Raw genomic sequence first — 27,593 nt, 5'->3', positions numbered from 1 at the left:
GTGGTGTTGGAGAAGACTGTTGAGAGTCCCTTGGACTGCAAGGAGATCCAACCAGTCCATTCTGAAGGAGATCAGCCCTGGGATTTCTTTGGAGGGAATGATGCTAAAGCTGAAACTCCAGTACTTTGGCCACCTCATGCGAAGAGTTGACTCATTGGAAAAGGCTCTGATGCTGGGAGGGATTGGGGGCAAGAGGAGAAGGGGACGACAGAGGATGAGATGGCTGGATGGCATCAGTGACTCGATGGACGTGAGTATGGGTGAACGCCGGGAGTTGGTGATGGACAGGGAGGCCTGGTGTGCTGCGATTCATGGGGTTGCAAAGAGTCAGACGTGACTGAGCGACTGATCTGATCTGATCTGATCAGATACGCAGATGACACTACCCTTATGGCAGAAAGTGAAGAGGAACTAAAGAGCCTCTTGATGAAAGTGAAAGAGGAGGCTGAAAAAGTTGGCTTAAAGCTCAACTTTCAGAAAACTAAGATCATGGCATCCAGCCCCATTACTTCGTGGCAAACAGATGGGGAAACAATGAAAACAGTGAGAGACTTTATATTTTTTGGCTTCAAAATCACTACAGATGGTGACTGAAGCCATGAAGTTAAAAGATGCTTGCTCTTTGGAAGGAAAGCTATGACCAACCTAGACAGCATATTAAAAAGCAGAAACAATACTTTGCCAACCAAGGTCCATCTAGTGAAAACTATGGTTTTTCCAGTGGTTATGTATGGATGTGAGAGTTGGACTATAATGAAAGCTGAGTGCCAAAGAATTAATGCTTTTGACCTGTGGTATTGGAGAAGACTATAGAGAGTCCCTCGGACAGAAAGGAGATCCAACCTGTCCACCCTAAAGGAAATCAGTCCTGAATATTCCTTGGCAGGACTGATGCGGAAGCTGAAACTCCCATACTTTGGCTACCTGATGTGAAGAATTGACTCATTTGAAAAGACCCTGATGCTGGGAAAGATTGAAGGCAGGAGAAGGGGATGATAGAGGATGAGATGGTTGGATGGCATTACTGACTTGATGGACATCAGTTTGAATGAGCTCCGGGTGTTGGTAATGGACAGGAAAGCCTGGCATGCTGCAGTCCATGGGGTTGCAAAGAGTCATACACGAATGAGTGACTGAACTGACCTGAACTGAAATGTAGGTCATAATACTTACTTTGACTTGAACTGGGGACTAAATCTTCATATACATAAAATAATTAAGAGACAAAAATTATATAATTAATGCACAAAACTGCCTGCCATGTATAATTAATTTAAAAGGCATTCAGCAAACAATGTAGCCCAGAGAAGACAGCTGTAGCCTATTTTGAACATGCACTCTAAATCTATTCTGTTTTATGGTGATGGATTTTATACTCATATGTTAGACAAGGATTTCAGTTTAAAAATAAGATGTCACATTTTTGACATACTCTTTCATTTTCAAAAAAATTCATTTACATTCTCCCACTTAATGGTCCCCATAATATTAATAACAGTCAACTTTCACTGAGTCCTCACTATATACCAGGCCCTAAGTGCTAAGTGATTATACATGGACTATCTCAGATAATACTCATAATACATCCATGAGGTATATAGTATAATAACACCCATTTTACAGATGAAGAAACTGAGGCATAGAAAAGTTGAGTAACTTGCTAAGTTCCCAAGTGGTGGAGCCAGAATTACAGTTCTGAGAGCCTGACTCTGAGTCCCTGCCCTCCGCCACCACACTATACTTGCCTCTTCCTATGCATGTTCCTAAGTCCTTTGTTACAGATAAACAAACGGTAAGGAAAATATAATGTTTTTTCTATCATTCCATGGTGACATTGCTGTTGAAATCTTGAGGTATCTGACATGGGAGGTACTTTTGTTCTCTTCTCTAACTGTACCGTCTTATCTAGTCCAGGAGTTCAAAGGTATAGGCAATAGGTACGCTGTTGGTTGCTCAGAAATGGTAGTTCTCCTGGTACTGAATTATAGAACCTCAAGACCCTGCTCACATTTTCTTTTCCAAAGTCTTTTCCAAAGTTTCCTCCAAGCAAGACCGTCTCCCAAAGACCCTCAGGGGCACAATTTCTGACCTTAAAAACTCATTCTTATGGCTTTTTGAATGCTGCTATTTCCCAGCAAAAGGCATAGCAAATCTGTTCCTGGTTGATGTGTCCATTTCTATATTTCCCTGAAAATACTATTGTGAATGCTTTCTTGCTCAGCAAAATCTGTGAACTGTTTTATCTCCATCTACCCATGGGATGAGAGGCATGCTGTTTAAGCATCAGAAATCTTGAAAAAAAAAAAAAACAACTAGAACTTTCTTATGGAAAAAGGTAAAACTATATAACAATTCTACTACATCTCAAAACAGAAGTTTGAGAATCATAAACATTATAACAATTTTGGGGTATATTTTCTCTTCTTAATTGGGATTAAATTATGTTTAAGACCCATTATTTATTTCCTTTTGGAAATACAAGTCTGATTTTAATATAAAATGTAGGGAGATACTTGCATGTTAGATAAAGAAGATGGTGAACAATTTTCAACAATAGTGGATGACAGGGTCAGAAGCGGGAGTTAGAATTACTAAAATTACCAGCCCTTCACCCCGCTGCAAAATCACAAATGACATCAGCTTTTCCACAGTGAAGAAAAAAAAAGTTAGTTCTTGGTCTCCATCCCCTTTATATATAAATTTATCTTCTCAGACTGTCTTGGCAGATAAAAACATTTAATATTTCATGAGTGGAAACTATTTGAACTATGATTTGTTTACATGGCGAATAAGAGGCAGGGAAGATGAGGTTGCTAAAGACAATGACATTTTTATAGGGTCTGTTCACATTTCTGATTCTGATCCTAGAATTTACCAAGCAGAATCTCCTGCTGAAAAAGCACTAGGCAGTGTGTACTGTTATGCCTGCTTGGCTCCAAATCCAGTGGCACCTTCAGGTTAATTTAGAAGAAACGTAACAGCTTTAGAAATCTCCCTTCTCAGTCAGTGAGCAGGAAAGACCCGCACATCCTCCTGACAGGAACGGAACAGTCCCATGAATCGTACTCCCTTATCATTTCTATTTAAACGAGGTAGAATTTCTGTTCATAACCTGCCTCAGCTGCCTCATTTCTCCAACTCCAATGTGTAAAATTAAAATCTGATAAAGGGAATGCTGTATTGGAGATTTTCATTAGCTCCAGAGCTGTCTAAGCTCCATTTAATTAAAAAAGGTTGCATCCAGCTGACTCATTCAATATGAAAATTATTTCGTGCTGCTTTTTTTTTCAAACTGTGGGAAAGTGCAGCATGTTTTAGAAGGTTGGAGACATAGGAAACAAACAACCTCCTCAGAAGCAAAATTTTGGTTCCAGAGAAAATTCTTCTCTCTCTCTAAACATAAAGAAATGTGTTCACCTCTAGGGAGCCTGATAAGTACTAGTGGAGATCAGAAGTTGGTTTCAAGGAATAAAAAAGGAGAGTGCTCGATTTAAGGAAGAGGAGCAAGGGAGCGGTTAGAACAAAGACCCCACCGGAGAGTTGTTCTTCATTTGATTTTGGGCTCAAAGTCCTTTTTCTTGCACTGGGTTTTATTTAAGGATGCCTAGGTGGGACAGGGTATAAACACTCAGCAAAAGATCTGTAAGCTTCAAGACAGTGAAAATCCAGATTCCCTCAGGTGGAACTTGTTACTGCATAATCCTAGTCAAATGTTCTGACACTCCTAGGAGAAATATTTGGTCAGAAGTTTGTTCTGCAACCTAAGGAAAACAACTACTCTGAAAAACAGACAAAATCTCTCATGAAACTGCTTTCCCCCTGAAATATTTGAAGGATCTGGCATGAATGCCCACTTCATAACTGTTTTTAAACAGTGGGAGTTTTAGTATTTGCCTTTAAGGAAGTTCAATGCAAATCACAGGAAGTCAAATTATTTCCTTTCTTCCCACACTCAATTTGTACCAAAGGCTTAAAAAAAAACCAAACAGTACAAATATGAAAATTCTATTTCAAACAGTGTTTCCTCAATTTGGGGGTTTCAGGTGAAACACTTGGGGCTTGGTCAAAGGGATTGGGAAGATGAAGAGAGTAAACGAAGATCGCCTGTTGTCTGAGAAGAAACGATAGAGGCAGAATTGAACTTGGCCTCTCTCTGCTTTCTAACTCTGCTGGAGAAGCAATCATTGCAAGGGGAAGACAACAGAGGTTTATGTGGGTGGATCCTCTCACCATGGTCAGGTCCCTTCAGGGCCAGGCGGGTCTGATGATGGGGAAGAATCTCAAGCTTGACCTGGTCGGTGGTGTTGGCTAGGAACTGGGTTGCTTCTGCGAGCGTGCAGTACTCCATGCTGGTGCCGTCGATGGACAGGATGTGATCGCCCACGTGCAGAGCACCACACCTATGAGGAGGAGAAGACGATGGCGCACCTTCCTCTTTGGGTTATGACTTTCACGTCCTCATACTTAAAACTTCATACAGTTTTCATTTACTTAAGGGGAAAAGGAAATGCTTGAATGTCATAGGAAACACTACCTGTCAAATATTAACTATCTTGGGTATGAAAAGAAATGTAAAACCTTGTAGAAAATACAGAAAAACTCAAGGAAAGGTTTTTCCTTGTCCTTTATAAAAAATATATAATTTTGGGGGTAGCAGTGCTGAAAGTTGAGGGGAAATGAGCAAGCAGAGGGAAGAATAGGAAAATGTTTTCCTTTGACTTTTTTTCTGTGATTTTTCTCCTCCTGAGTTTTTATATCTATAAATACGAGTTAGTAAATATTCAGAATGTAAAGATGGGACTCGCAGAATGGGAATTGGGTCATTTACGATTTTCTTGGGAGGATAACTTGGGAGAAAGATTCAGCTAGTGCTTGCTCGGAATCATCTCACACATGCTCCCAGATCACCAGTTCTTGATTATTTTGTTATTCTGGAGATAAACATTTATTAGTGCAAAAGCCCTCAAAGATGATGGAAATGAGGCAGGCGTCAAAGAGTAATCAAAGGACGCCTCTGTGGTGAGTGAGGGGGAAGCTGGGGAGCAGGTGGGGCGGGCTGCTACGCCTTGCTGAACTCAACAGGCTGAGTGAGTTGGGAACAGCACACACAGCAGTCAGCATCTCGAGGTGCCAGTCAAGTGGACAGCTGCTTAAACTGCCTACCCTCTGCAACAGGACAGAAACAGAGGGAGAACGTGAAAGCATCCTGCACCACTGAACGGGAGGGCATCCCTGAATCCATCACTGTTAAACACCTGAACGGAGCTAAGAGCACAGTAGACCTACAGACTGACCACTACAGGGGTGGCCGCAGAGCATCAGAGTCAGAAGTTCACCAGGAAGGGCAGACGAGGGATGGAGACATGCAGGGAGACCGGGCATTGGGGTAGATCTAAACACTTGCACGATGACCACAGTTTACTTCTCAGGACAAAAGCATTTCAAGTCATCCCTCCCATCTAAGAAAAAAATTCCACTTGGGTGCACCTGGAGTGCTTCAGCTATGGGAGGTGGGGGTTTTCTTACCAGGAGCGGTTAAATAATTTATTAGGTGGTAAGGTAGTCTTCCTCCCCGCGCCCCCCCCCCCATTTGTAAATCTATCAGAAGAAGAATTCAGGATAAAAGACTGGCATTTTTATGTCATGAGAATGAACGATGTTTTCGGGGACTCTTGAATATAGTGAAACTCTAAGATTAACATATGTCAGTGGAGGGCCTTTCTTTAAAGACTATCATTTTTAAAATGTTGTTTTACTTCCTGAAGAAAAAAGGAATAAGATTGTATGGTGGCAGGATTTAATTGTTCACAATTCAAGAAACCACAGGACTTCTCTGCATGGAGCATCATAAAGATCTGCTTAGCTACCCTCAACCAAAAATGGGCTATTACTCTAGGACACAGTAGGTGAATGTACATAGTTGCTTGACTTTTTCTCATTTCTAAAGGCCACACCAAACATTCGGGTGAAGCAACATTACTTCACGCGGTAGCTGATAAGGAAGGTGAACTTTTAAGCTCTAGAATACTAACTTGTTTTGTATATGAAGCTTGTATAAACTGGCAGAAGAGCTGTTTTGTTTTACCTGTGTGTGCATGTGTGTAGGTATTACATATGTGTGTATACATATATGAATATATCTCTACATATTTTAACACGTGTGCAATTTGGAAAAGTAGGCACTTTCTATGACACTCACCTGTCTGCAATACTTGCAGATTTGATTTTGTCTATGACAATGACCTGTTTGTTACAGCACATTGAGGTAGTTAGGGCCACCCCAAGGCTGGCACCCGGAGTTTTGGCAACTTCAACTAGTAGTGGTCCGGATGCTGTTGCCACAGAATCTATGGAAGAAAATTTCAGAAAACAAAACACAGTAAACAAGCAAACAGACACAGAAAAAAGGTGGAGAAGGTTCAGTCTGGTGTTGATCTGTTAATGTTATTAAAACTTTAGATTTCCCTCCATTTAACATCTCCACGTCCAGTGAGTGGTAACTTCTTAGGGCATCTTTTAGGATGCCTGTTCTATCCAGCTAGTAGTACAGTAATATGTGCATGGGTTTACCTCTTCAATTAAAATTTAAGCTTCACATCAGTTGGGATAATGTCTTATGTTTCTTTATGCCCTCTATATTACTTGATATTGTGTGCATGCTAAATTGCTTGATACAGTGCCTGACAAATACTGGGTCTCTGAAGAAAGGTTTTAAAAATTAATTAACTCAGTAAACATCTTAGCACCTTCTATGGATGGATGGATAGATGGATGGATGGATGGGTGGGAAGGAAGGGTGAATAGACAATGTCTCTAAGTAGGCAAGTGGTAGGAAGGCATATGCTTCCCAAGTGGTGCAGTGGTAAAGAGTCCGCCTGTCAATGCAGGAGACACAGAGATGCAGGTTTGACCCCTGGGTGGGAAGATCTCCTGGAGTAGGAAATGGCAAACTGCTCTAGTATTCTTGTCTGGAAAATTTCAGACAAGAGGAGCTTGGCGGCCTATAGTCCATGGAGCTGCAAAGAGTCGGACACAACTGAGTGACTGAGCACACACACAAAGGAAGGCATAACCAAGTTAAATTGGTGAATCCTCTAGGTTTTCCTTATTCTGGATCTGATATACGGTCATCTCTCCCTCGGGTGCATGCTTTATTTTTAGCTTGGAATGCTCTTCATTCCTTCAATTGGTACTCACCCTTGGGGGTATAAACTTCAATTCCTCTGGGAAGCCTCTCCTGACTTATGATCTGGTGAGAACCTCTTCTCCTGCTATTTTCCTGCTTTGTTGCACAAATCTCGTTCCTTCTTAATGGCTAGTGTGGATGCCATTCCTCTGATCTCTGCCGGACAGCAAGCTTGCTGTAAGGACAGAGCCTGTGTTCTGTCCATCACAGCATCCTCAGTGCCTGGCATAGAGTCTTGTGCATATATAGATGTTGAATGAATGTATGGATAAACGAGACAATGCATGATGCTATTTAAAGCTCAGAAGAGGAAGAGATCATATGGGAAAGAGCCTTGGATGTGGATTTATAATACTGGTACTTTTTCTTTTCACAATATTTTGGTCATGGTAACACAGACCAGTTATAAAAACTAAGTCTGCTTGCTTACCTAGAAAGTGTTATCTTTACCTCAGCATTTACTACAATGGGAATCAATGTATAGTTAAAGCATTTTACAAAGTGCTGTACACATAGAATATTATTGCATATTATGACTGCAAACCTTTGAATCATCTCATTTTTTAAGACTGTATATTTTCAATAGTATTTTTGTGACTTTCTACTACTCTGGTGTTTGGTACTAATACAAGTTTGTTTTCCTGAAAGTATATCTTCATATCAACAAGCCAGCACTCAGATATGGTGAACTAGAAAGTGTATTCCTATAGTGAAGCTCAGACAGTATGTGCTGACTCTGGAAGCTGAAAGACCCCTGGGACAGAGTCATCTTCAGTCGCAGATGAAACAAGATATTTGTTAAATAAGGTAAAGATGAGAACAGTCATGCCAACCACATTCATACTCCAGGCCTAAGGATTCTTACATGTACTGTGTTTCTTAAATATCTAGTCCTAGAAAAAGTTAAGAGACCATTAGGGGCTGTATTTCTTCCTGTCAATTCCAGGGGAGAGTCTCACTAATAACAGCTGGGAGGACCCAAGGGTCTTAGTCCACTAAGAAGACTTTGTGATTCTGAAGTGTGCTGGCTATAATTTTCCCATGAATCTAACGCTATGGTGGTGGCTACTCTCAGGTTCTGCTCACCCTGCTGTGTTAACAGCCTGACCTTGGGCCATTGACAAGATCTGGCTTCTCTTCTCCTTGTTTCCCAGTTTGCTTCTCTCTAGTGCCTCTGTTGGTCATATGCTCCCCAGGGTCCTGCCTTACTCTCACCTTGGAGTTTATAGACAGCAGTCCCCAGGGCTATCTGAAACAGTGGTTTGCACCTCTCCTGCCTCACTGGGACCTCCTAGTAAACAATTCTGGTCAGTCCTTGTCACCCACGTTTGAGTTATCCTTCCACCATGAATATAGGTGATTCTTCCTACTTCTCAGCTCTAATAGTCAAAGTGCTACTGCTACAGCAAATGCACATAATCTGATGCCCGTAGCTCCACTCCCAGGTCTGTTGTCCTTCTCTTCTTGGAGTTTGCTCCCTTGCAATGTCTCTTCCTGTTCAGGTTGAACCTCACACGAGCTCTGGCCTCGTGGAGTCTTTTCTGAGATTATCTTTACAGAGGAGGATTAATCTTTAGGAGGACTAATTTTAGAAGGACAGATATCCCAAAGACTTGATGGATTTTAACAGATAGTTTTGTAAGGAGACAATCATTTATATTCTTCCACATGCTTTTCTGTCTAAATATAAATTCATGGGGCTTCCCAGATGGAAGTAATACACTTTTCTGTTACTTATAACCTAACCTCTAAGAAATGACAGAAACTGAGAACTGTTTCTTGGTATCCCATTTTTCCTTCTTTCTTAGTAATAAGCTTTCTAAGTTTTAGCTGAATGGATGGCTGCCCAGCTAAGGACAACACTTCCCAGCCTCCTTTCTGGTGAGATGCAGCCATGTGACAAAGTTCCAGCCAACAGGAAGTGAGCAGAAGTGAGACATGATACATTCTTAGAAAGAATGGTGGTGCCCTCCTCTGTCTCATTTTCCCCTTCTTGACGTTGCATTGTGGGCCCAGAACTGGTGACCATCTTCCACCATCAGACATGGGCATGGTGCCACCAGAGAGAGGACCTTAGATTCCTGAAATCATATCTCCAGAGACTGTTTACTCTCCCAAGAAATAAACTATCACATTTAAGCTAGTAGGGTAAGTGTGAATTTTTGTTGCCAGCTGAATCTTTATTCTGACAGGCCTTTTCACTTGCGCCTATCCCCCCCAAAATACCTTTCTTGAATTTTTATTCTAAGAAGCTACTATTAATAGCTATTTTCAGACATACATTTTATAAAGCCACAATCAATCATGACCCAGTACACACACTAGGTTTTCATGTTTCTTAAAAGTATTACATCAGGATTAAAGATTAGTTTGTAAAGAGGTTATCAGCAGAGGTAAAAGCTATTTAAATATAAACTCTTACAGTGCTATTCTTTTTTCCTGGCCTATATATTTGTCAAGGTTTTAAAAATTTTATTTTTGTAAGGGTCTAATGTTCCAGTTACAGTTAAGAGTTAATATTAATTTTTTTCTCATAGGAAGAAATGATAGGAATGGGAACATTAAGAAACATAGAAAAAGGGTATCATATTTTCTGCCATCATTAATTTAGAGGGGGAGAGAGACTGTACTCACAGCTGTTCTGGTGCACCTCTGGAATGGAAACTATTAATAGAAATAACAGTCTCTCTTTAAGTAGTACTTGCCCCATTAAGGCTTTGAAGAACAACAAATGAAATATTTCCATTTAGGGCAGCCTAATGTGCAAGGAATGTTTTTTTTTTTTTAATTTAAAATGGAAAGCTTCAGAACTCTGAAAAGAGAACCATAAACTCATGGTTAAAGGAAGAAGCAGTGTGATCCTAAGCTGGGCTCAGGTCTGGAGGCCTGGAGGTACGGTCCTAGTTACGCCACCAACTTACCATGTGGCCTGAGCCATCATCTCCCCTGTACCTCATTTTCTTCTGTAAAATTAGGGGACTTCAATAAAAGCTCCCTAATCCTGATCATCTATGTCTCTTCAGAGAAATAGCAATGTTAGGTAAGGAAGAGCCTACTGGGCATCAAAAATGAGAGAAACTTGGTAAACTTTATGAAAATATGCAATAGCTGAATTTAAATTCCAGTATCCTGCTAATGAGACTTCCCAGGTGGTGCTGGTGGTAATGAACCTGTCTGCCAACGCAGGAGATGCAGGTGACACGGGTTCGCTCCCTGCTTCAGGAAGATCCCCTGGAGGAGGGCATGGCAATTCACTCCAGTATTCTTGCCTGGAGAATCCCATGGACAGAGAAGCCTGGCAGGCTACAGTCCATAGGGTCACTAAGAGTCGGACAGGACAGAAGAGACTGAGCACAGCACATCCTACTAATGGGGAGAAGAGGGGAGCTACAAGATATGAAAGTGAGTCTAGATAATTGTTGTTTATCAAGATGTGATGCAAAATCTCAGACCCTTAAATATTTTGATGACAATGATAACATCCTTTAAAGACCGAGTTTGAGGGATTGTCCCTCATTGCATAGTATGAAGGACTTCTTAGGGCACAACTTTTAACTTTCTATCGAAACTGTGTCATATTGAGTTCTTAACTTATGCAGAAAAAAAATGATGAGGGAAAGAAGGTGCTTATCTTATGTAAAGATGACCATAGATTGTTGATAACTGTTTAAGGAATATGAGCTCAGCCCTCTGGTCTCTCTCTTTAGCAGCCTAGAATTTTACTTCACCATGATCACTCTCATTCATATGTCCAGCACACATTCAGAGTTCCTTTGTGGCTCAGCTGGTAAAGAATCCTCCTGCAATGAGGGAGACCTGGGTTTGATCCTTGGGTTGGGAAGATCCCCTGCAGAAGGGAAAGGCTACCCACTCCAGCATTCTGGCCTGGAGAACTGCATGGACTGTATAGAGTCAGACACGACTGAACAACTTTCATTCACTAGTACAAATCCTTCATTGATACCTTGAACAATTCCTGAGTGTCTCATAAGCCCATCAGACACAACATACCCAAACGGACTGGCAAGCCCACCCCACTCCACTGGTTCTTCTCCAGGTCTCCTCCTAGTGAATGGCTCGTATTTTAATCCATTATGGAAACCAGAAATTCAGGAGTCGTCCCCAACTCCATCTTCTCCTCACTCTCACAGATCCCTCTTGATTCTAATTCCTAAACAGATTTCAATTTCATTCTTTCTTTCCATCTCCACAATCACCATTTCCATCCAAGTACCATTGTCTGATATATCCCAATCCTCCCGTGGCTCCCACCTTCCCCAATCCAGATCCAATTTTTAAAAAAGTGCAGATCTCATCATGCTAGCCTATGCTTTAAAACCCTTCAACAGCCATTTTTATAACAGGGTAAAATATATTATCATAATCTTCAAGGACCTACAGGACCTGGCTCCTGCTTACCTCACCTGTTTTCTTTACCACCGTGCTGTTCTTGTTCTCTCTTGTTCTCCAGCTTCCTACTCCTCTTTCAATTCTTCAAAAACATTGCATACTTTCCTGCCTCTGGTCCCTTATATATACTATTCCATCTGGAATTCTCCAGCTCCTGGTCCCTGCATCACCTGCTTCTTTACCACTGCTCTGCTCAAACGTCACTTCTGCAGGAAGCCTGCCCTGCCCTGCAAACCACATCAACCTGCCTGCCATATGCTTTAATAGCATCGCTATGCTTTCCCTTCCCTGCACATCTAATAAATGTGACTCAACAATTAGTCGTTCAATTACCTCTTTGCTCTTTGATGAATAATGTAAGCTCTATGCTGTAGGGGTTGTGTATGTCTTCCTTATGACTGTGACTCTCTACAGTATCTATACAGCTTCTATGTAAACAGTAGGTGCTCAATGTGATCTGTTGATGGAATGAGTGAAAGAATGAAGGCCTAGTATTTTATTCAAGATGCAATGCTAGCAATAGTCATGATGCAGACATTTAAGTCACATTCTTGTGCTTGAGAGTTCTTAGTGTGGTTGAAATCATGTTAACCCCATTATTAAATCCTTTGAATGGCTGTTCTTGTAACAGAGTGCCTACGCATAGCCGGATGATGTTGATGAGGAGGGATATTTTTCCTTTGTCTAAATTCTAACCTGCATAATGATCTGTAGGTTAGATCATTATGAGGCACTGAATATTATGAGGCATTGAATGCCTCATAATATTGGACTGAGAAGTGTTTGAATTTATCTGATAGAAAAAGAATTAGAGAACAGCCTACTGGAAGAAAGTCAACCCACCTTCTTCCAGATGGAACTTGAACTTACTGGTCATTTCCCATCTATAAGTGTGTATAGCACACTCTGGGAGTTGGTGATGGATAGGGAAGCCTGGAGTGTTGCAGTCCATGGGGTCGCAAAGAGTTGGACGTGACTGAGCGACTGAACAACAACACAGCAGCTAGAAATGGCCAAGTAAATGAGCTACCCCTAGGATTATGAGCTCTTAAAAGAGACTGGCATTACTCAGGGACAAATGGTTCTGGAGCTTCAAAGGAGGATATCCTTATTTGTACATATCTCTACTCAACTTCCTTCCACAAAGGTCTGGAGGCTGCTTGCTTTAAACAAACAAAGAAACAAATGTAATATAAAGGAGCAATCAGGAAGAGTAAAAAGACCTAAGAACACCTTGCCCACAAGGGTTAATAGAGATGCTTTGACTGAATTACAAAAATGACTTTAAATTTCAGGGAAATCCACAGAGATAGAAAGTAGATTGGTAGCTGCCAGGGATTGGGGGCAGAGGGGACTAGAGAGTGACTGTTCAGAACCAGGCAGATACCATTTTAGAACCAGGCAGAGCTGATGGTAGCATGACACTGTGAATGCAGTAAACGCTACTGAATTTTAGACTTTAAGTGGTTAATTATACGTTATGTGAATTTTGTTACAATTAAAAAATACGACTAAACTTCCTGGAAACCACGGTCAATCCTGCACTGTTGGAAAAGAGGAAGTCTTCTAGTCCCTACAGTGGAAATAAAGATTCTACAAGACTCTTGTAGCAGGGAGCTCTAAAAGATATCTTTTCTGTGGAATTGTGTAAGTGTCAGTTGCTCAGTCATTTCCGATTCTTTGAGACCCCATGGACTGTAGCTCACCAGCATCCTCTGTAATGGAATTCTCCAGGCAAGAATACTGAAGTGGCCATTCCCTTCTCCAGGGGATCCTCCCCACCCAAGGACTGAACCTGGATCTCCTGCATTGCAGGCAGATTCTTTGCCACAGAGCCACCAGGGAAGCCCATATATATTAATAGATAGTGCTGATATAATGGGGTGATGTCCTCAATGTATTTTCATAATGGCTGTTTCTTGAGGCATATGATTAAAAAGCAAATCAGTGATGCTGTCTCTATAACGAGACAAGATAATGTGATGGTCCACTTAATCAAAAGACAGACCCCAGGGCAGATAGATTGGCTCTCTCTCTAGGGACCTACCTAAATAGCAATCTTTTACCTTACTTCAGATTTCCAGCAAAAGCTGGATACTAGATAATTCAAATGGTCCTCTGTGAGGAGACCCTGGTATGCTGGCTTTCATATACATGACTTAGACCAGATCCAAATGCTCTGGCCATCGCATGAGTCAGAGGAAGGATTCATGTAGTCTCAGGAGGCTGGGGAAACCTATTAGACTCTTGCCAAGATAGAAGATCACCCACTTCATATTCTCACACAACTGGGCTTTCTAAGTCTGCAGGTTACATCATCATTCCTGCAACAACATGAATTTTAAAATACATTTATTGACTACATTTATATATTCCAGGAACCTCAGAAGGCACTGGGGACTCAAACATGAAAATATATTATCCCTTCCTTCACATAACCCCTTGGGGCCCATGCCAATAAGACAGAGGAGTGGGATAGAACTTTTGGATTCCACTCCAGTACTCTTGCCTGGAAAATCCCATGGATGGAGGAGCCTGGTAGGTTGCAGTCCATGGGGTCGCTAAGAGTCGGACACGACTGAGCGACTTCACTTTAACTTTTCACTTTCATGCACTGGAGAAGGAAATGGCGACCCACTCCAGTGTTCTTGCCTGCAGAATCCCAGGGACGGGGAGCCTGGTGGGCTGCCGTCTATGGGGTCGCACAGAGTCGGACACAACTGAAGCGACTTAGCAGCAGCAGCATGCCTACAAAAGTCTGTCTAGCCAAGGCTATGGTTTTTCCAGTAGTCATGTATGGATGTGAGAGTTGGACTGTGAAGAAAGCTGAGCACCGAAGAATTGATGCTTTTGAACTGTGGTGTTGGAGAAGACTCTTGAGAATCCCTTGGACTGCAAGGAGATCCAACCAGTCCATTCTAAAGGAGATCAGCCCTGGGTGTTCTTTGGAAGGAATGATGCTAAAGCTGAAACTCCAGTACTTTGGCCACCTCATGTGAAGAGTTGACTCATTGGAAAGGACTCTGAGGCTGGGAGGGATTGGAGGCAGGAGGAGAAGGGGACGACAGAGGATGAGATGGCTGGATGGCATCACCGACTTGATGGATGTGAGTCTGAGTGAACTCTGGGAGTTGGTGATGAACAGGGAGGCCTGGTGTGCTGCGATTCATGGGGTCGCAGAGTCGGACACAACTGAGCGACTGAACTGAACTGAACTGATGGAAATTTATTCTGATGAACCTCATGAGGTTTCTACTTTTTCTTAAACTACAGGACACATAATGTTTGCAATCCTCCCAAACCCTATGAAAACTTTAATACAGTAAGAGTCAAAATGCTTATAAAATACTGGGTTATCTAATAGGATATGGTTTCCAGCTTTCTAGGAAGATTTACTCAAGTATGTCAACAAGTATATCAGGTATGACACCACCCACAGAAGGTGATTGAAGCTCCCTGTCCATAGGACTGTCCAGAGAAAGGCAATTATTACCAAGTATCTATGGTACAGGGCTTCCCTGGTGGCTCAGATAATAAAAAATCTGCCTGCTGTGTGGGAGACCTGGGTTCAATCCCTGTGTTGGGAAGATAACGTGGAGAAAGAATTGGCAAGCCACTCCAGTATTATTGCCTAGATAATCCCATGGACAGAAGAACCTGGTGGGCAAGAGTCCATGGGGTTGAAAAGAGTTGGACATGACCGAGTCACACACACACACACACACACACACACACACACACACACATACGGTACAAGTCAAAGGAATGGCGATGATATGAGACCTATGGGGGTCTGAGGAGACTGAGCATGGTGAGCTGGAATGCTCAAGATGAGCTTCTTAGTTGAGAAGCTGAATGCTTCTCAGCTGCCTTTATCTTAATGGGCTCTAGGAAAACAAAACTATTTTAAGTGAGTACTGCTTTCCAGAATTACCCATGTGGCAGTTACTCTCCGCATCACAGAAGAGGATCTACAAATGCTCACGTTTAATTGATCATTAGCCTTTTCTAGCAATTGTTTTCCATAATACATGTTTCCACACAGCAACGTCAGGAAGCCCATACCACCTTGTGGTATTAAGCCGAGTTCCCTTGCTGCCATCCAGCTCCATCCACAGAGGGTCTGATGAGAAGCCAGAGTCCAAAAGCCCTGGCTTTATTCCAAGATGTCTAATAAGATGCATAGGAAGAATAAAAGCGAGCAGACAGGGTAGATGAATGGGGCCCCCTTATTAAAGAAAGTGCAAGAGAAAAAAATGGACTGTGTCAAAATGAGAAAAACTAACAGAAGAAAAATCAGGAAGAAATAATCAAGAGCCCATCCCCTGACAGAAGATTAGTTTATTCTGCTGAAGTGAAGCATGGCTGAGAAAAATGGATCATGTAGATATAAATTATTCATGGTTAAAGACGTCTCAGTCATTAAGATATTTACACCCTGAGTGAAGCCTTGCACGCTGTGTTGATTTATGGGCTACATAATTACATAAGATACGCCAATGACTGTTTGCATGGGAAACACTTTGGATTTTTTATTTTGTTAATCAGTTTTCCCACTTTGAGCCCAGCATTTCAATCAGAGCTCCAGGCTTGATTAGAACCTCCCAGGGGTGGTAAAAAGACTGCTTGGTAACAGTAGTTTTGACGGCTGTACATTCCTTCAGATAAAAAGTACCTTTGGGGGGCTTTTCAAATTACCCATTAGTTAAAAGTATTTTTATCAGTGATATCCTCTTCAAATAATGCTACTAATAATTTCAACCCTTTTCAGATGAGCAAAACTCTAATAAATATTTCTTAACTTAAAAAATTGCTGGTTTGGTTTTGTCAATTGAAATTCACTACTCAGAAAATACACCCATACAATAAAAAGTATACCTTCTGTATTCAAATGAGCTTTATCTGAAATCCTAAGTTTTTCTTGGGAAGTTAAAGGGACCATCTTGAATGCAGTTATTGTACTGAAAGAAGAGTCCAAACAATGCAAGTAGAATTCAATAATACACCCATGTTAACTTGAGTTTGGCTAAAGCATGGTTGATGATTACTTTCATTCCCTGCAGCAGCCTCACCCTAGTAATTTTATTTGGAATATCTTGACACTGCCCCTTCCATTTTATGGGACTCATCTTTCTTTTGCACCTGGATTATTGGCCTATACTGCTTTTAAATTTTTTACTAAGTATAATAAACATAGGGCTTCCCAGGTGGCACTGTGGTAAAGAATCTGCCTGCCAATGCAGGAGATGCAAGAGAAGCAGGTTTGATCCCTGGGTTGGGAAGATTCCCTAGAGTAGAAAATGGCAACCTGCTCCAGTATTCTTGCCTTGGAAATTTCATGGAAAGAGAAGCCAGGTGGACTAGAAGCCATGGGGTGGCAGAGTCAGACACGACTGAGGGACTGAACACAGCACACGTGACAAACATGTGGAGAATGCATAAATCTTAAGTTTGAAACCTGAGAGATTTCCATAAACTGTGTTTATTTTCATAAACAGACCTGTGTAACCAGACCTAGAAATACCAGCATCAAAGAATCCCTGCATCACATGTTCCTTTAAATCACCTCCCTGACCCACAGGTAACCGCCATCTTGACATCTAGCAGCATAGGTTAGTGTGTATATGTGTTAGTCGCTCAGTTGTGTCCGATTCTTTGCGATGCCGTGGACCCTGCCAGGCTCCTCTGTCCATAGGATTCTCCAGGCAAGAATACTGGAGTGGGTTGCCATGCTCTCCTCCAGGGGATCTTCCCAACCCGGGGATCGAACCCACAGCTCTTAAAGGCTCCTGCATCGGCTGGTGGATTCCTTACCACTAGCGCCACCTAGGAAGCCCTCTTTTACAAATTGCACAAATCTCTCTGTTTCCAACTTTCTATTAGGTTGTCTGGCTTATTGGTTTGTGGGAATTAAAAAAAAACAAACAAACATAATCTTTTTTTTTTTTTTTTTGCGGCACCCCCTCGACCCCCGGCTGGCTGTGATCGCGGGGGGCCTAGAGGTGCATGGCCCAACCCCGGCTCCTGGCGCCGGGGGGTCAGGAAACTGAGCCCAAACATAATCTGATATGAGTCTTTTTTTGGATATTTGTTGTACAAATATATCTTCCCTCTCTATAACTTACCATTTCAGATTCTTAATGGAGTCTTTTTATAAAGAGAAGTTCTTATTCTTTTTTTTCCTTATGGTTAGTACTTTGTGTTCTCTTTAAGAAATCTTTGCTTGCTGTAAAGTCATGATGATGTTCTCCTAGACTTTTTTTTTTTTGCCAGATTTACTATTTAATTTTCACATTTAGATCAGCAATCTATCTGGAATTGATTTCTGTGTATGGTGTGGGATAAGGAGAGTCACCATATATTTTCTCCACCTGGATATAGCTTACCCATCATCATTTTTTGAAAAGATCGCTTTTCTTCAGTGTGTTACAAAGTCACTTGTGTCATAAATTAGATGACTACGTACCTACAGTTCTGTTTCTGCTCTGTTTCATTGATCAATCTGTCTGTCCTTACGGCAGGATGAAGCCATCTTAATTACTTCAGCTTGTTAATAGATCCTGGTACCTTGTAGTATGAGTTCTCTGGTTATTTTTCTTTAAGACAGTCTTGGCTTTTCCTGGTCTTTTATAGCGTAATGTATTATTATGTATTTAGTTCAAGGGAAACTAGAATACATTAGTTAAATAAGTGAGAGAGTTAAGGCTCCTGGCTAAGTGAGTAATAACATATGAAATAATCATGTTAGAATTTACATGGTGGGTTTCAGTATTAAAATTGATAGTCTGACTTAGTTTTTATAGATATTTAACCTTTTTGTTTTTAGAATACTAACAAAATCTTCCAATTTAAATTTCTAGGGCTCAGTACTTCCCTGGTGGTCCAGTGGCGAAGATTCCACGTTCCCAATGCAGAGGGCCCAGGTTTGATCCCTGGTCAGGGAACTAGATCCCACATGCTGCAACTAAGACACCCAGTGCAGCCAAATAAATAACTATTTTTAAAAACTTCCTAGGGCTCTAATTTTATCCTACAGAGAAAAATGATAAAGAGTTTTTATACTTTTAAAAGAGAGGGTGAGAAAAATCAGGTCACAAATTCCTTACAGAGGTTTTTGGGCTTAGGCCCAGTGACCTGGGCACTCCTTGTAAACAAGGTTGTGCTCCTTTCCTGCACAAGCTCTGGAAGCTTGCATTTCCATTGTCAGTACCAATGTGAGGACTTTTTTTTCCTTTTTTTTAAGGGCATAATTCTGTGTACCAGGAGCAAGCTTTCAGCACACTCAAAAGGTTTACATCCTACTTGCTGTAAAAAGCATAAACAGCCAGGCGAAGCTGGCATTTAAGTGACTGATACCAATGGGAAAATAGAAACATCAGGCACAGAGTGAAAAATCCTTTGGCCTGGTTATTTAAGTGATGTGGCATATATACATGGCCATTGCACAGTCATCATATTCCATAGCATCGTTTTCCAGAAAGCCTGATTCCTCCTCCATCTAAAAACAGTGTCAGGTTTTTCTGAGTTGGATGAGTGAACCCCACAGGAAATGGGATGAGCCTCCACGAGGTTGTGCTGAGGCAGAGAAACTACTTAAGTAGGAGTGAGTGCCTGCAAGATAGATAAAGAATTCTTACCACTAAGGGTTCTTAATCTCCCAGGACTGGGAGGGAACTGTCAGTCAGAAGAGTTAATGGCTTAATGACAAGACTCAGGCTCTCCTTGGCCTCCTGTGCTAGGTCAGGTTTTATGGTTACATTTGAAAAAAGCATTCTAGTTCTCTAGGAACAGATCTGAAATAGACAAATGAATACAAACTATGCAGACATCCTAAAAGGCAGTTTACTTGTAAGGTGTCAAAAAGAATGGACTATACGGTCCATGGAATTCTCCAGGCCAGAATACTGGAGTGGGTAACCTTTCCCTTCTCCAGGGGATCTTCCCAACCCAGGGATCAAACCCAGGTCTCCCTCATTACAGGTGGATTCTCTACCAGCTGAGCCAAAAGGAAGCCCAGAAATATTTAAAGTATATGTATTTCTTGACTAACCTTGAGCTTGACTGGAAGGAAATGCAATATTAAAAAACACACACACACAAAAAAAAACACCCAACATGGGGCAAATGTACAGGTCTAAAGAAATGGTTAGATTTAAAAAATGAAAAATTTGATTACTATGTATTAAAATGACCAATGCCATGTCAATGAAGAAGCAAAGAAAGCCTGATCAGGGCATCAACAGAGCAGAGGCACTAAGAGGGTCCCCAGCTTGGGTCAACGTGACCACTGGATGGAAATACTAGTCTCACTGGCCAGTGTCTTGAATCCTGTAGGCCCTCAATAATACTCATTTATTAGTCATAAAGTAAATGAAATTTTAAATAGAAAATGTGACATATGGTTGGAAGGGATACAAAATAAGTAGGATGTCACAATCAGGATCTAAAAAAGTTTAGACAGGTTGGAATGATGGGTGGATATTTAGAAATTATTTTTAACAGGTGTACGATGATGTGCCTTATGTTTTTACTGTAAGTTATAGTTTACAAGGTGATTTCACGTATTTCACCTTATTTTCTTTGTCACAACAGCTCTCTGGTACAGGCCCGGGCATTTGAAATACTCTGCAAGTGATTCCATCATGCGGCGAGGGTGCAGGGCTCTTGTTTGGGGATATAGGCTTGATGGGCAGGAAGATATTGGTTATCAGAGGTGTTCAAGTAGAGCTTGGCAAGAAAAGTCCTGAAGAAATTCTAGCATTAGATAGGGGTTCAAACAAATGATGCTGAGATTCAGTTATTGTGGGGTTGTCAACTTTAAAGAACAGTGTCTCCTGGGAGCCTTACATGCCTTCAGAAGCATGTTTTGAACATTATCTTTTTGCCTTTTGGGTTACATAGTATTTTCTGTAGGCATGCATTTCTTGACAAGGGAGGGCATTTGAAAATGATAAATAGCACTTCACACTACTATAAGACATACTCTTATTAACAGAAATTGAAACAACTCCTGAAATATTTTGAAATATGAGAGTAGGAAACTTCCTTAAACCAGTACAAACAGCAGGAAGTGGAGCTCACTCTTTTTGCAAGAAATTAAGGATTTAATGGAGGGCAAGTAGTTTCTGGACGCATCTATGGAATCAGGGAAGGTTGAGAGTTTTTGCCAAAGGCAAGAGCTAACAGACTGCTGCTCCATTTTAAACCTTTCATCATGGAACCCCAACTTTGATGATGGTGCCACATCATTCACGGTATCTTTATTATATTAAAAAGTGAACACAGATCCTGCTTTGGGAGGACACTTGTGGCCTTCTCCTGGACTATCTATTCCTCCTCTCACTTGGGAGACAAGCTAGAGCCTAACACTTCTGCTTCTCTACAGAAATCTGGGAGGCTGATGTAGCACCCAGGATCTCTGATGATGTCTGTCCATATATTCAAGATATTAAGACAGTAAAGAAAAAAGATGTAGGAGTGGACTGTAAAAAAAAATGGAACAAATGAACTTACTTACAAAACAGAAACAGAGTCACTGATGTAGAAAACAAATCTATGGTTACCAGGGGAAGAATCGGGGGAAGGATAAATTGGAAGATTGAGACTGACATATACACACTATTGTATATGAAATAGAGAACTAATAAGAACCTACTGTATAGCACAGGGAATTCTTTTCAATACTCTGTAATGACCTAAATGGGAAAAGAATATTTAAAAAGTGAATATGTATAACTGATTCACTTTTTTGTACACCTGAAACTAACACAAAATTGTAAATAAACTATATTCCAATAAAAAAACAAAAATAAGAAAATAAACGCTGTGTTTCAAATGAAAAAAGTAGGAGCATTTCTGAAATATTATGTCTCACTTCTTTAGTCTGAGTAACTTTACCTGAATTCAAATCAATAAAAATGCCTGAATGATTAAATACCAGTAGATAATTAATTCAGTGTCTCACTTTCTTCTTTCATATTCAGAACTCTCTTAGGTACCTACTGTTAAATATTTGATGTTCTGGGATTTTTAGTGGAGGGGGTTCAATTATGAATTTGGGCCTAAAACAATTTATAATTTAAATGGTAAGATTTCATCTTTAAAGTATTCCCTGTGAAACTTTTATTTTTGAAAGAATATTCACTAAGTCTTACATTTCAATTTCAGAATCTTAACTTTAGAATAAAACAAAGACATGTTCCACTAGTTTTTCTGCTGCTTTCAGAACTTGCATCCATTCTTGAAACATTTATTGCTTCATAGATTGGCTATGATTAACCTCAATCCTCTGTGGGTGCACTATCAGACTTAAGATCCTAGATTCGGGATGGATGGACATGTTTGCTTAGTCATGTTGACTCTTTGCGACCCCATGAACCACAGCCCGCCAGCTCCTCTGTCCATGGGATTTTCCAGTCGAGAATACTGGAGTGGGTTGCCATGCCCTCCTCCAGGGGATCTTCTTCACCCAGGGATTGAACCCAAGTATCCCACAACGCAGGCAGACTTTTTAACGTCTGATCCATCCTAGGTTTAACATGATATTATCTGTGTTATTTGGAGCAACTACTGTAATCTCTTCGAGACATTACTCCATTTATGAAAAACAAGGATAATAGTGTACATGTCACAGAGTTGCTATGACAGAGTTAATAAAATGTACAAAGTACCTCGTACAACTTTTGGCAGAAACTAACCACATAAATTGTTAGTTCTCTCCTCCTCTACAATTTCTTGGGTTAAATCCAGGACATGCTGATGTCATTAGTATCTATGCTGACTAATTAATTTCCGGGTAGATGTTGAGAAAATTACTTTTTTTACTTGACCAGAAAAACCTAGACAAAAGACTCTAATATCAAAAAAATTAAATGATGATTTACATGCCTCCAAAACGTTTAGTGTTTGCATCTATGTAAGATACAATGATGTCATCAAGAGAATGTTCTAACAGAAAGAGAAAGGAGGACAGGATGAGGGAGCTGGACAGCTGTGTAGTGTATCCCTAGTTAGATTTTCATGTGTTGTTCCACTTACTTAGCTTTAAGTGCTGTAAATGATTTCAATATTAACTCTCTCTGCAATTTCAGATTATCCACACTACACTACTTATGGATTGAGTTTTATAATCTATAACTAATGAATCTATATCTTGGACAAGGTACTAAAAAAACTATACATGGAGGCTTTCAACGACAGCAATTATAAAAATTAAATGAATTTTCATTTTTTTCACAGGTGGCATATTTAATATTCCTGCCAAATGATATCTTCAACTTGGTTGACCAGCCTCAAACCTATCTTAGACCCCACCCCCACCACCATATGTCTTCCCAAGTGTGAGAATTCTGCTGGGAAGTCTGCCAAGCTTTTACTATAATTCTGTTTGGATAATAAGGCTTAAGGGAAGCCGATTCCACAGGTGAATGTACCACTCAGCACAAAACTGTCTTTTAAGGATCTCAAAAGATGTGTTCAAGTTATGGAAATCACCTCTGAGAAGGAGGAGGTCCTAGGGTCACCCATTGCAAGTGTCCACAGGGTGAGACATTTTAAATAATCTGTCTGCAGTAGATCCTCAGAGGGTCCTAAGAAGTAGGCAACCAACAGCAATGAACCAAATCATATAAGGCAAAAAGTCTGGTGGGACTTTACATGGGTGCAGCTGAAATATCACTTGAGTTCTTGTGAATTAATGATAACCACTCCTTCCCACTCTCTGAGAGAATGTGTGTGTAGCTTAGTAGGCTTTTTTTTTTTTTTTTTACCTCTTGAGAGGCACAAACTTAAGCCAGAATGAAAGTCTCCAGTGAGTCAGGTCTTAATACTCTGCTGGTTCAAACATATGATGCTTATGTTTATCTGAAACCATGCCCTCGTGTCGAAGAGAATTTTCCTTGTACCAGTGCTTACAAGGATGAGACCTCTGTGAATGGTCTGGGAATGACAGGGTTTGGACAATGAGTCTGGATGATATAATTGACTTACACTCCCAATTAGGAACAACAGTTGTAACTAAAGAGAAGCTTCAGGTCCTCAAATGAGCTACAAAACACCAAGCTTTCAACCAATCACCATACCATAGCAGGGCAGCTTTCAAAATCCATATATTAGGGACTTTAGTCATGAAGACTCATATTTGCTGCTTGGTGAAAACAAGGGTTTTCTAAAATAGAGAAGAGCTGGGCACACGGTGATAAAGGCCACTTTGTGCTCTGATCCCAGTATTTCCTAATCTTCAGAGACCTGGAGAGAAATAATTTGTTTCTTGTACACCAGTGCACCTTCTTTGGGGGAGTCTGGTAAATTCCCTAACAGTCTGGATCTCCAGACTAATGCTTACTGTTAGACTCTGCAGTTATGGTATTCTGGAATCACTGAAAATGGCTAATGAAACTCTGGGCAAGAAAATTAACTGTGGCTACGGGCCAGTGAGTCACAGAAAGCCCTTCCATGTAGCTCTGTGGGACTCAGACACCCTGATGCTTTTACTGATAACTGGAGGAAATACTTCTTGAAGGGAAGGGAAAGGAAGGGAACAGGGTGGTGAGGGGAGGGGAGAGGAGAGAAAAGAGAAGCGGAGGAAAGAATAAATAAGATGAACAGAATAGCACTGCAAATTGGTTACTTAAGGCTTTATTGCATCTTTTACTACTACTTTTGGAGTTCTTCAGAGCAGAGTAAATATTTACTGTCAACTTAGTGAACTAAGTGGACATACCAGTTTTAAGCTGTCTGCCTTTCATTCCATCAACAAATATTTAATGTGTACTTTTCTGTGCCTCTGATGCTGAAGCTGAAACTCCAATGCTTTGGCCACCTGATGCGAAGAACTGACTCATTTGAAAACACCCTGATGCTGGGAAAGATTGAAGGCGGGAGGAGAAGGGGACAACAGAGGATGAGATGGTTGGATGGCATCACTGACTCAATGGACATGAGTTTAGGTGAACTCCAGGAGTTGGTGATGGACAGAGAGGCCTGGCGTGCTGCAGTGCATGGGGTTGCAAAGAGTCGGACACGACTGAGCAACTGAACTGAACAACTCTCTGTGCCTCAGGCATATATGGTGCATACAGTGGTTAAAATATATATATTATCTCCCTATCCCTGCCGCCCTTATAGTGCTTACAGTTTAGTGAAGGAGATATCGGATTAGCTCACCAACAAATTAGCATTTTAATGGTGATAACTACTGTGAAAGAAAAGTAAGAGTTCCCTGGGTAAGTGAAACAGGGAGACCTAATTTAGAGAGAGTGTCAGAGAGGTTTTCTCTGAGGTAGTGACATTAAAGGATATGTACAAAATAGCTGGGTAAAGAATGTGTGTTTGTTCATGTGTTGGGGTTGGAGAATCACTTCTGAGGCAGAGGGAACAGAACTTGAAAAGTCCCAGAGGGCAGGAGCCTGGTAGGTGGGAGGAGCTAGGAAAGAAAAAAAAAGAGTCTTGGGAATAAGAGAAGGGCGCTCCTAAGAACCCATGGAGAATGGAGATGGGGGAGGCAGCTCTGGAAACAGCAGGCAGGGCTTCATGGGCACTGTATAGAGTTTAATTTTATCTGAGATTTAGTGGATGACATTGGATGAGAGTGATATGATTCCATGAGTGCCATGTAAAGGTCTCTTGGGCTTCTATGTGAGCGTGGAGAAGGGAATGGGAGTGAGGGGTGGAGCCAGGCACATGCTGAGAGGTGGCTGGGAGAGAGGGCGGCTTCTGGGTGTGAGACGTGAGGACAAGTGCAGAGAAAGTAAAAATGCAGACAAGGAGGGTGGCTGGAAAGAGGAGAGGTGCACTCTGCAGAAGAGCTAGGTATAAGCGGGGTGAGGAAAAACAAAGGATGGCCTAGTCTCTTGATTTGAGAGCTGCTCCAATGGAGGCACTAATGCCTGAGATGAGGAAGATGGGAGGGGAATAGGCTGAGGGGAGAAGTCAAAGTCAGCTCTAAACATTTAGCTTTAAGAATTATCATAGAAATGTTGCATTAGGACTGCTCTGATGGAACAGACTTGTGGTTGCCAAGGGCGAGGCAGGGAGGGAAGGACTGGGAGTTTGGAATTAGTAGATGCAAACTATGATGTATAGAAAGGATAAACAACAGGTCCTACTGTATAGCATAGATAATTATATTCAATATCCTATGATAAACCATAATGGAAAAGAATATGAAAAAGAATATATATAATATAATATATATATATATATATATATCTTAATCACTGCCGTACAGCAGAAATCAACACAACACTGTAAATCAACTATTGTTTTTGTTTAGTCACTAAGTTGTGTCTGACTCTTTGCAACCCTCTGGACTGTAGTCCACCAGGCTCCTCTGTCCATGGGATTTTCCAGGCAAGAATACTAGAGTGAGTTGCCATTTCCTTCTCCAGGGGTTCTTCCTGAACCAGGGATCAAACTTGTGTCTCCTGCATTGGCAGTCAGAAATTTTACCACTGAGCCAACAGGGATACTTCAATTGAAGGAAAAAGAAAAAGAAAAAGCTGTTCTGGTTCAGTTGCTTTAAGCAAAGGTTCTAGGATCATTCATAACAGTTTGAATTCTGGCTCTGTTCTTTTCTACCTGGGCAAGTTCTTTTATTTTCTGGTTTCTGAAATAGGGATACCTATGCCTATCTTTTACAGTAAGAATACAATGAGATAATGTTTATAAAGTTGCCTTGCACATAATAGGTACTTAGACAATGGCAGTTACTATTATTCAGTTCAGTTCAGTCGCTCAGTCGTGTCCGACTCTTTGCGGCCCCATGAATCGCAGCACGCCAGGCCTCCCTGTCCATCACCAACTCCTGGAGTTCACACAGACTCACGTCCACTTAGTCAGTGATGCCATCCAGCCATCTCATCCTCTGTCATCCCCTTCTCCTCCTGCCCCCAATCCCTCCCAGCATCAGAGGCTTTTCCAATGACTTTACTCTTCGCATGAGGTGGCCAAAGTACTGGAGTTGCAGCTTTAGCATCATTCCTTCCAAAGAAATCCCAGGGCTGATCTCCTTCAGAATGGACTGGTTGGATCTCCTTGCAGTCCAAGGGACTCTCAAGAGTCTTCTCCAACACCACAGTTTAAAAGCATCAATTCTTCAGTGCTCAGCTTTCTTCACAGTCCAACTCTCACATCCATACATGACCACAGGAAAAACCATAGCCTTGACTAGACGGACCTTTGTTGGCAAAGTAATGTCTCTGCTTTTGAATATGCTATCTAGGTTGGACATAACTTTCCTTCCAAGGAGTAAGCGCCTTTTGATTTCATGGCTGCAGTCACCATCTGCAGTGATTTTGGAGCCCAGAAAAATAGAGTCTGACACTGTTTCCACTGTTTCCCCATCTATTTCCCATGCAGTGATGGGACCAGATGGCATGAGCATTGTTTTCTGAATGTTGAGCTTTAAGCCAACTTTTCACTCTCCACTTTCACTTTCCTCAAGAGGCTTTTTAGTTCCTCTTCACTTTCTGCCATAAGGGTGGTGTCATCTGCATATCTGAGGTTATTGATATTTCTCCCGGCAATCTTGATTCCAGCTTGTGTTTCTTCCAGTCCAGCGTTTCTCATGATGTACTCTGCATATAAGTTAAATAAGCAGGGTAACAATATACAGCCTTGATGTACTCCTTTTCCTATTTGGAACCAGTCTGTTGTTCCATGTCCAGTTCTAACTGTTGCTTCCTGACCTGCATATAGGTTTCTCAAGAGGCAGGTCAGGTGGTCTGGTATTCCCATCTCTTGAAGAATTTTCCACAGTTTATTGTGATCCACACAGTCAAAGGCTTTGGCATAGTCAATAAAGCAGAAATAGATGTTTTTCTGGAACTCTCTTGCTTTTTCCATCATCCAGTGGATGTTGGCAATTTGATCTCTGGTTCCTCTGCCTTTTCTAAAACCAGCTTGAACATCTGGAAGTTCACGGTTCACATATTGCTGAAGCCTGGCTTGGAGAATTTTGAGCATTACTTGACTAGCATGTGAGATGAGTGCAATTGTG

At 41.2% G+C, this 27,593-nt stretch overlaps 1 protein-coding gene across 1 annotated transcript in view; it reads right to left on the bottom strand.

The window, feature by feature from the left end:
* The window catches only part of GRIP1 (glutamate receptor interacting protein 1), a 464,606-nt gene that overhangs the window by 112,226 nt on the left and 324,787 nt on the right, over positions 1 to 27,593 (bottom strand). The window contains exons 10-11 of the mRNA XM_010841627.1: positions 6,200 to 6,347; positions 4,231 to 4,400 (exon numbers count right to left, since the gene is read on the bottom strand). Of these exons, the coding sequence (XP_010839929.1) occupies positions 4,231 to 4,400; positions 6,200 to 6,347 (318 nt within the window). The remainder of the gene's footprint in view (positions 1 to 4,230; positions 4,401 to 6,199; positions 6,348 to 27,593) is intronic.

This window comes from Bison bison, unplaced genomic scaffold (genome assembly GCF_000754665.1).
Source record: "Bison bison bison isolate TAMUID 2011002044 unplaced genomic scaffold, Bison_UMD1.0 scf7180017864163, whole genome shotgun sequence".
Lineage (NCBI taxonomy): Eukaryota > Metazoa > Chordata > Mammalia > Artiodactyla > Bovidae > Bison > Bison bison.
The sequence above is the reverse complement of the archived record's forward strand: the minus strand, read 5'-3'. Positions and strand labels throughout refer to the sequence as shown.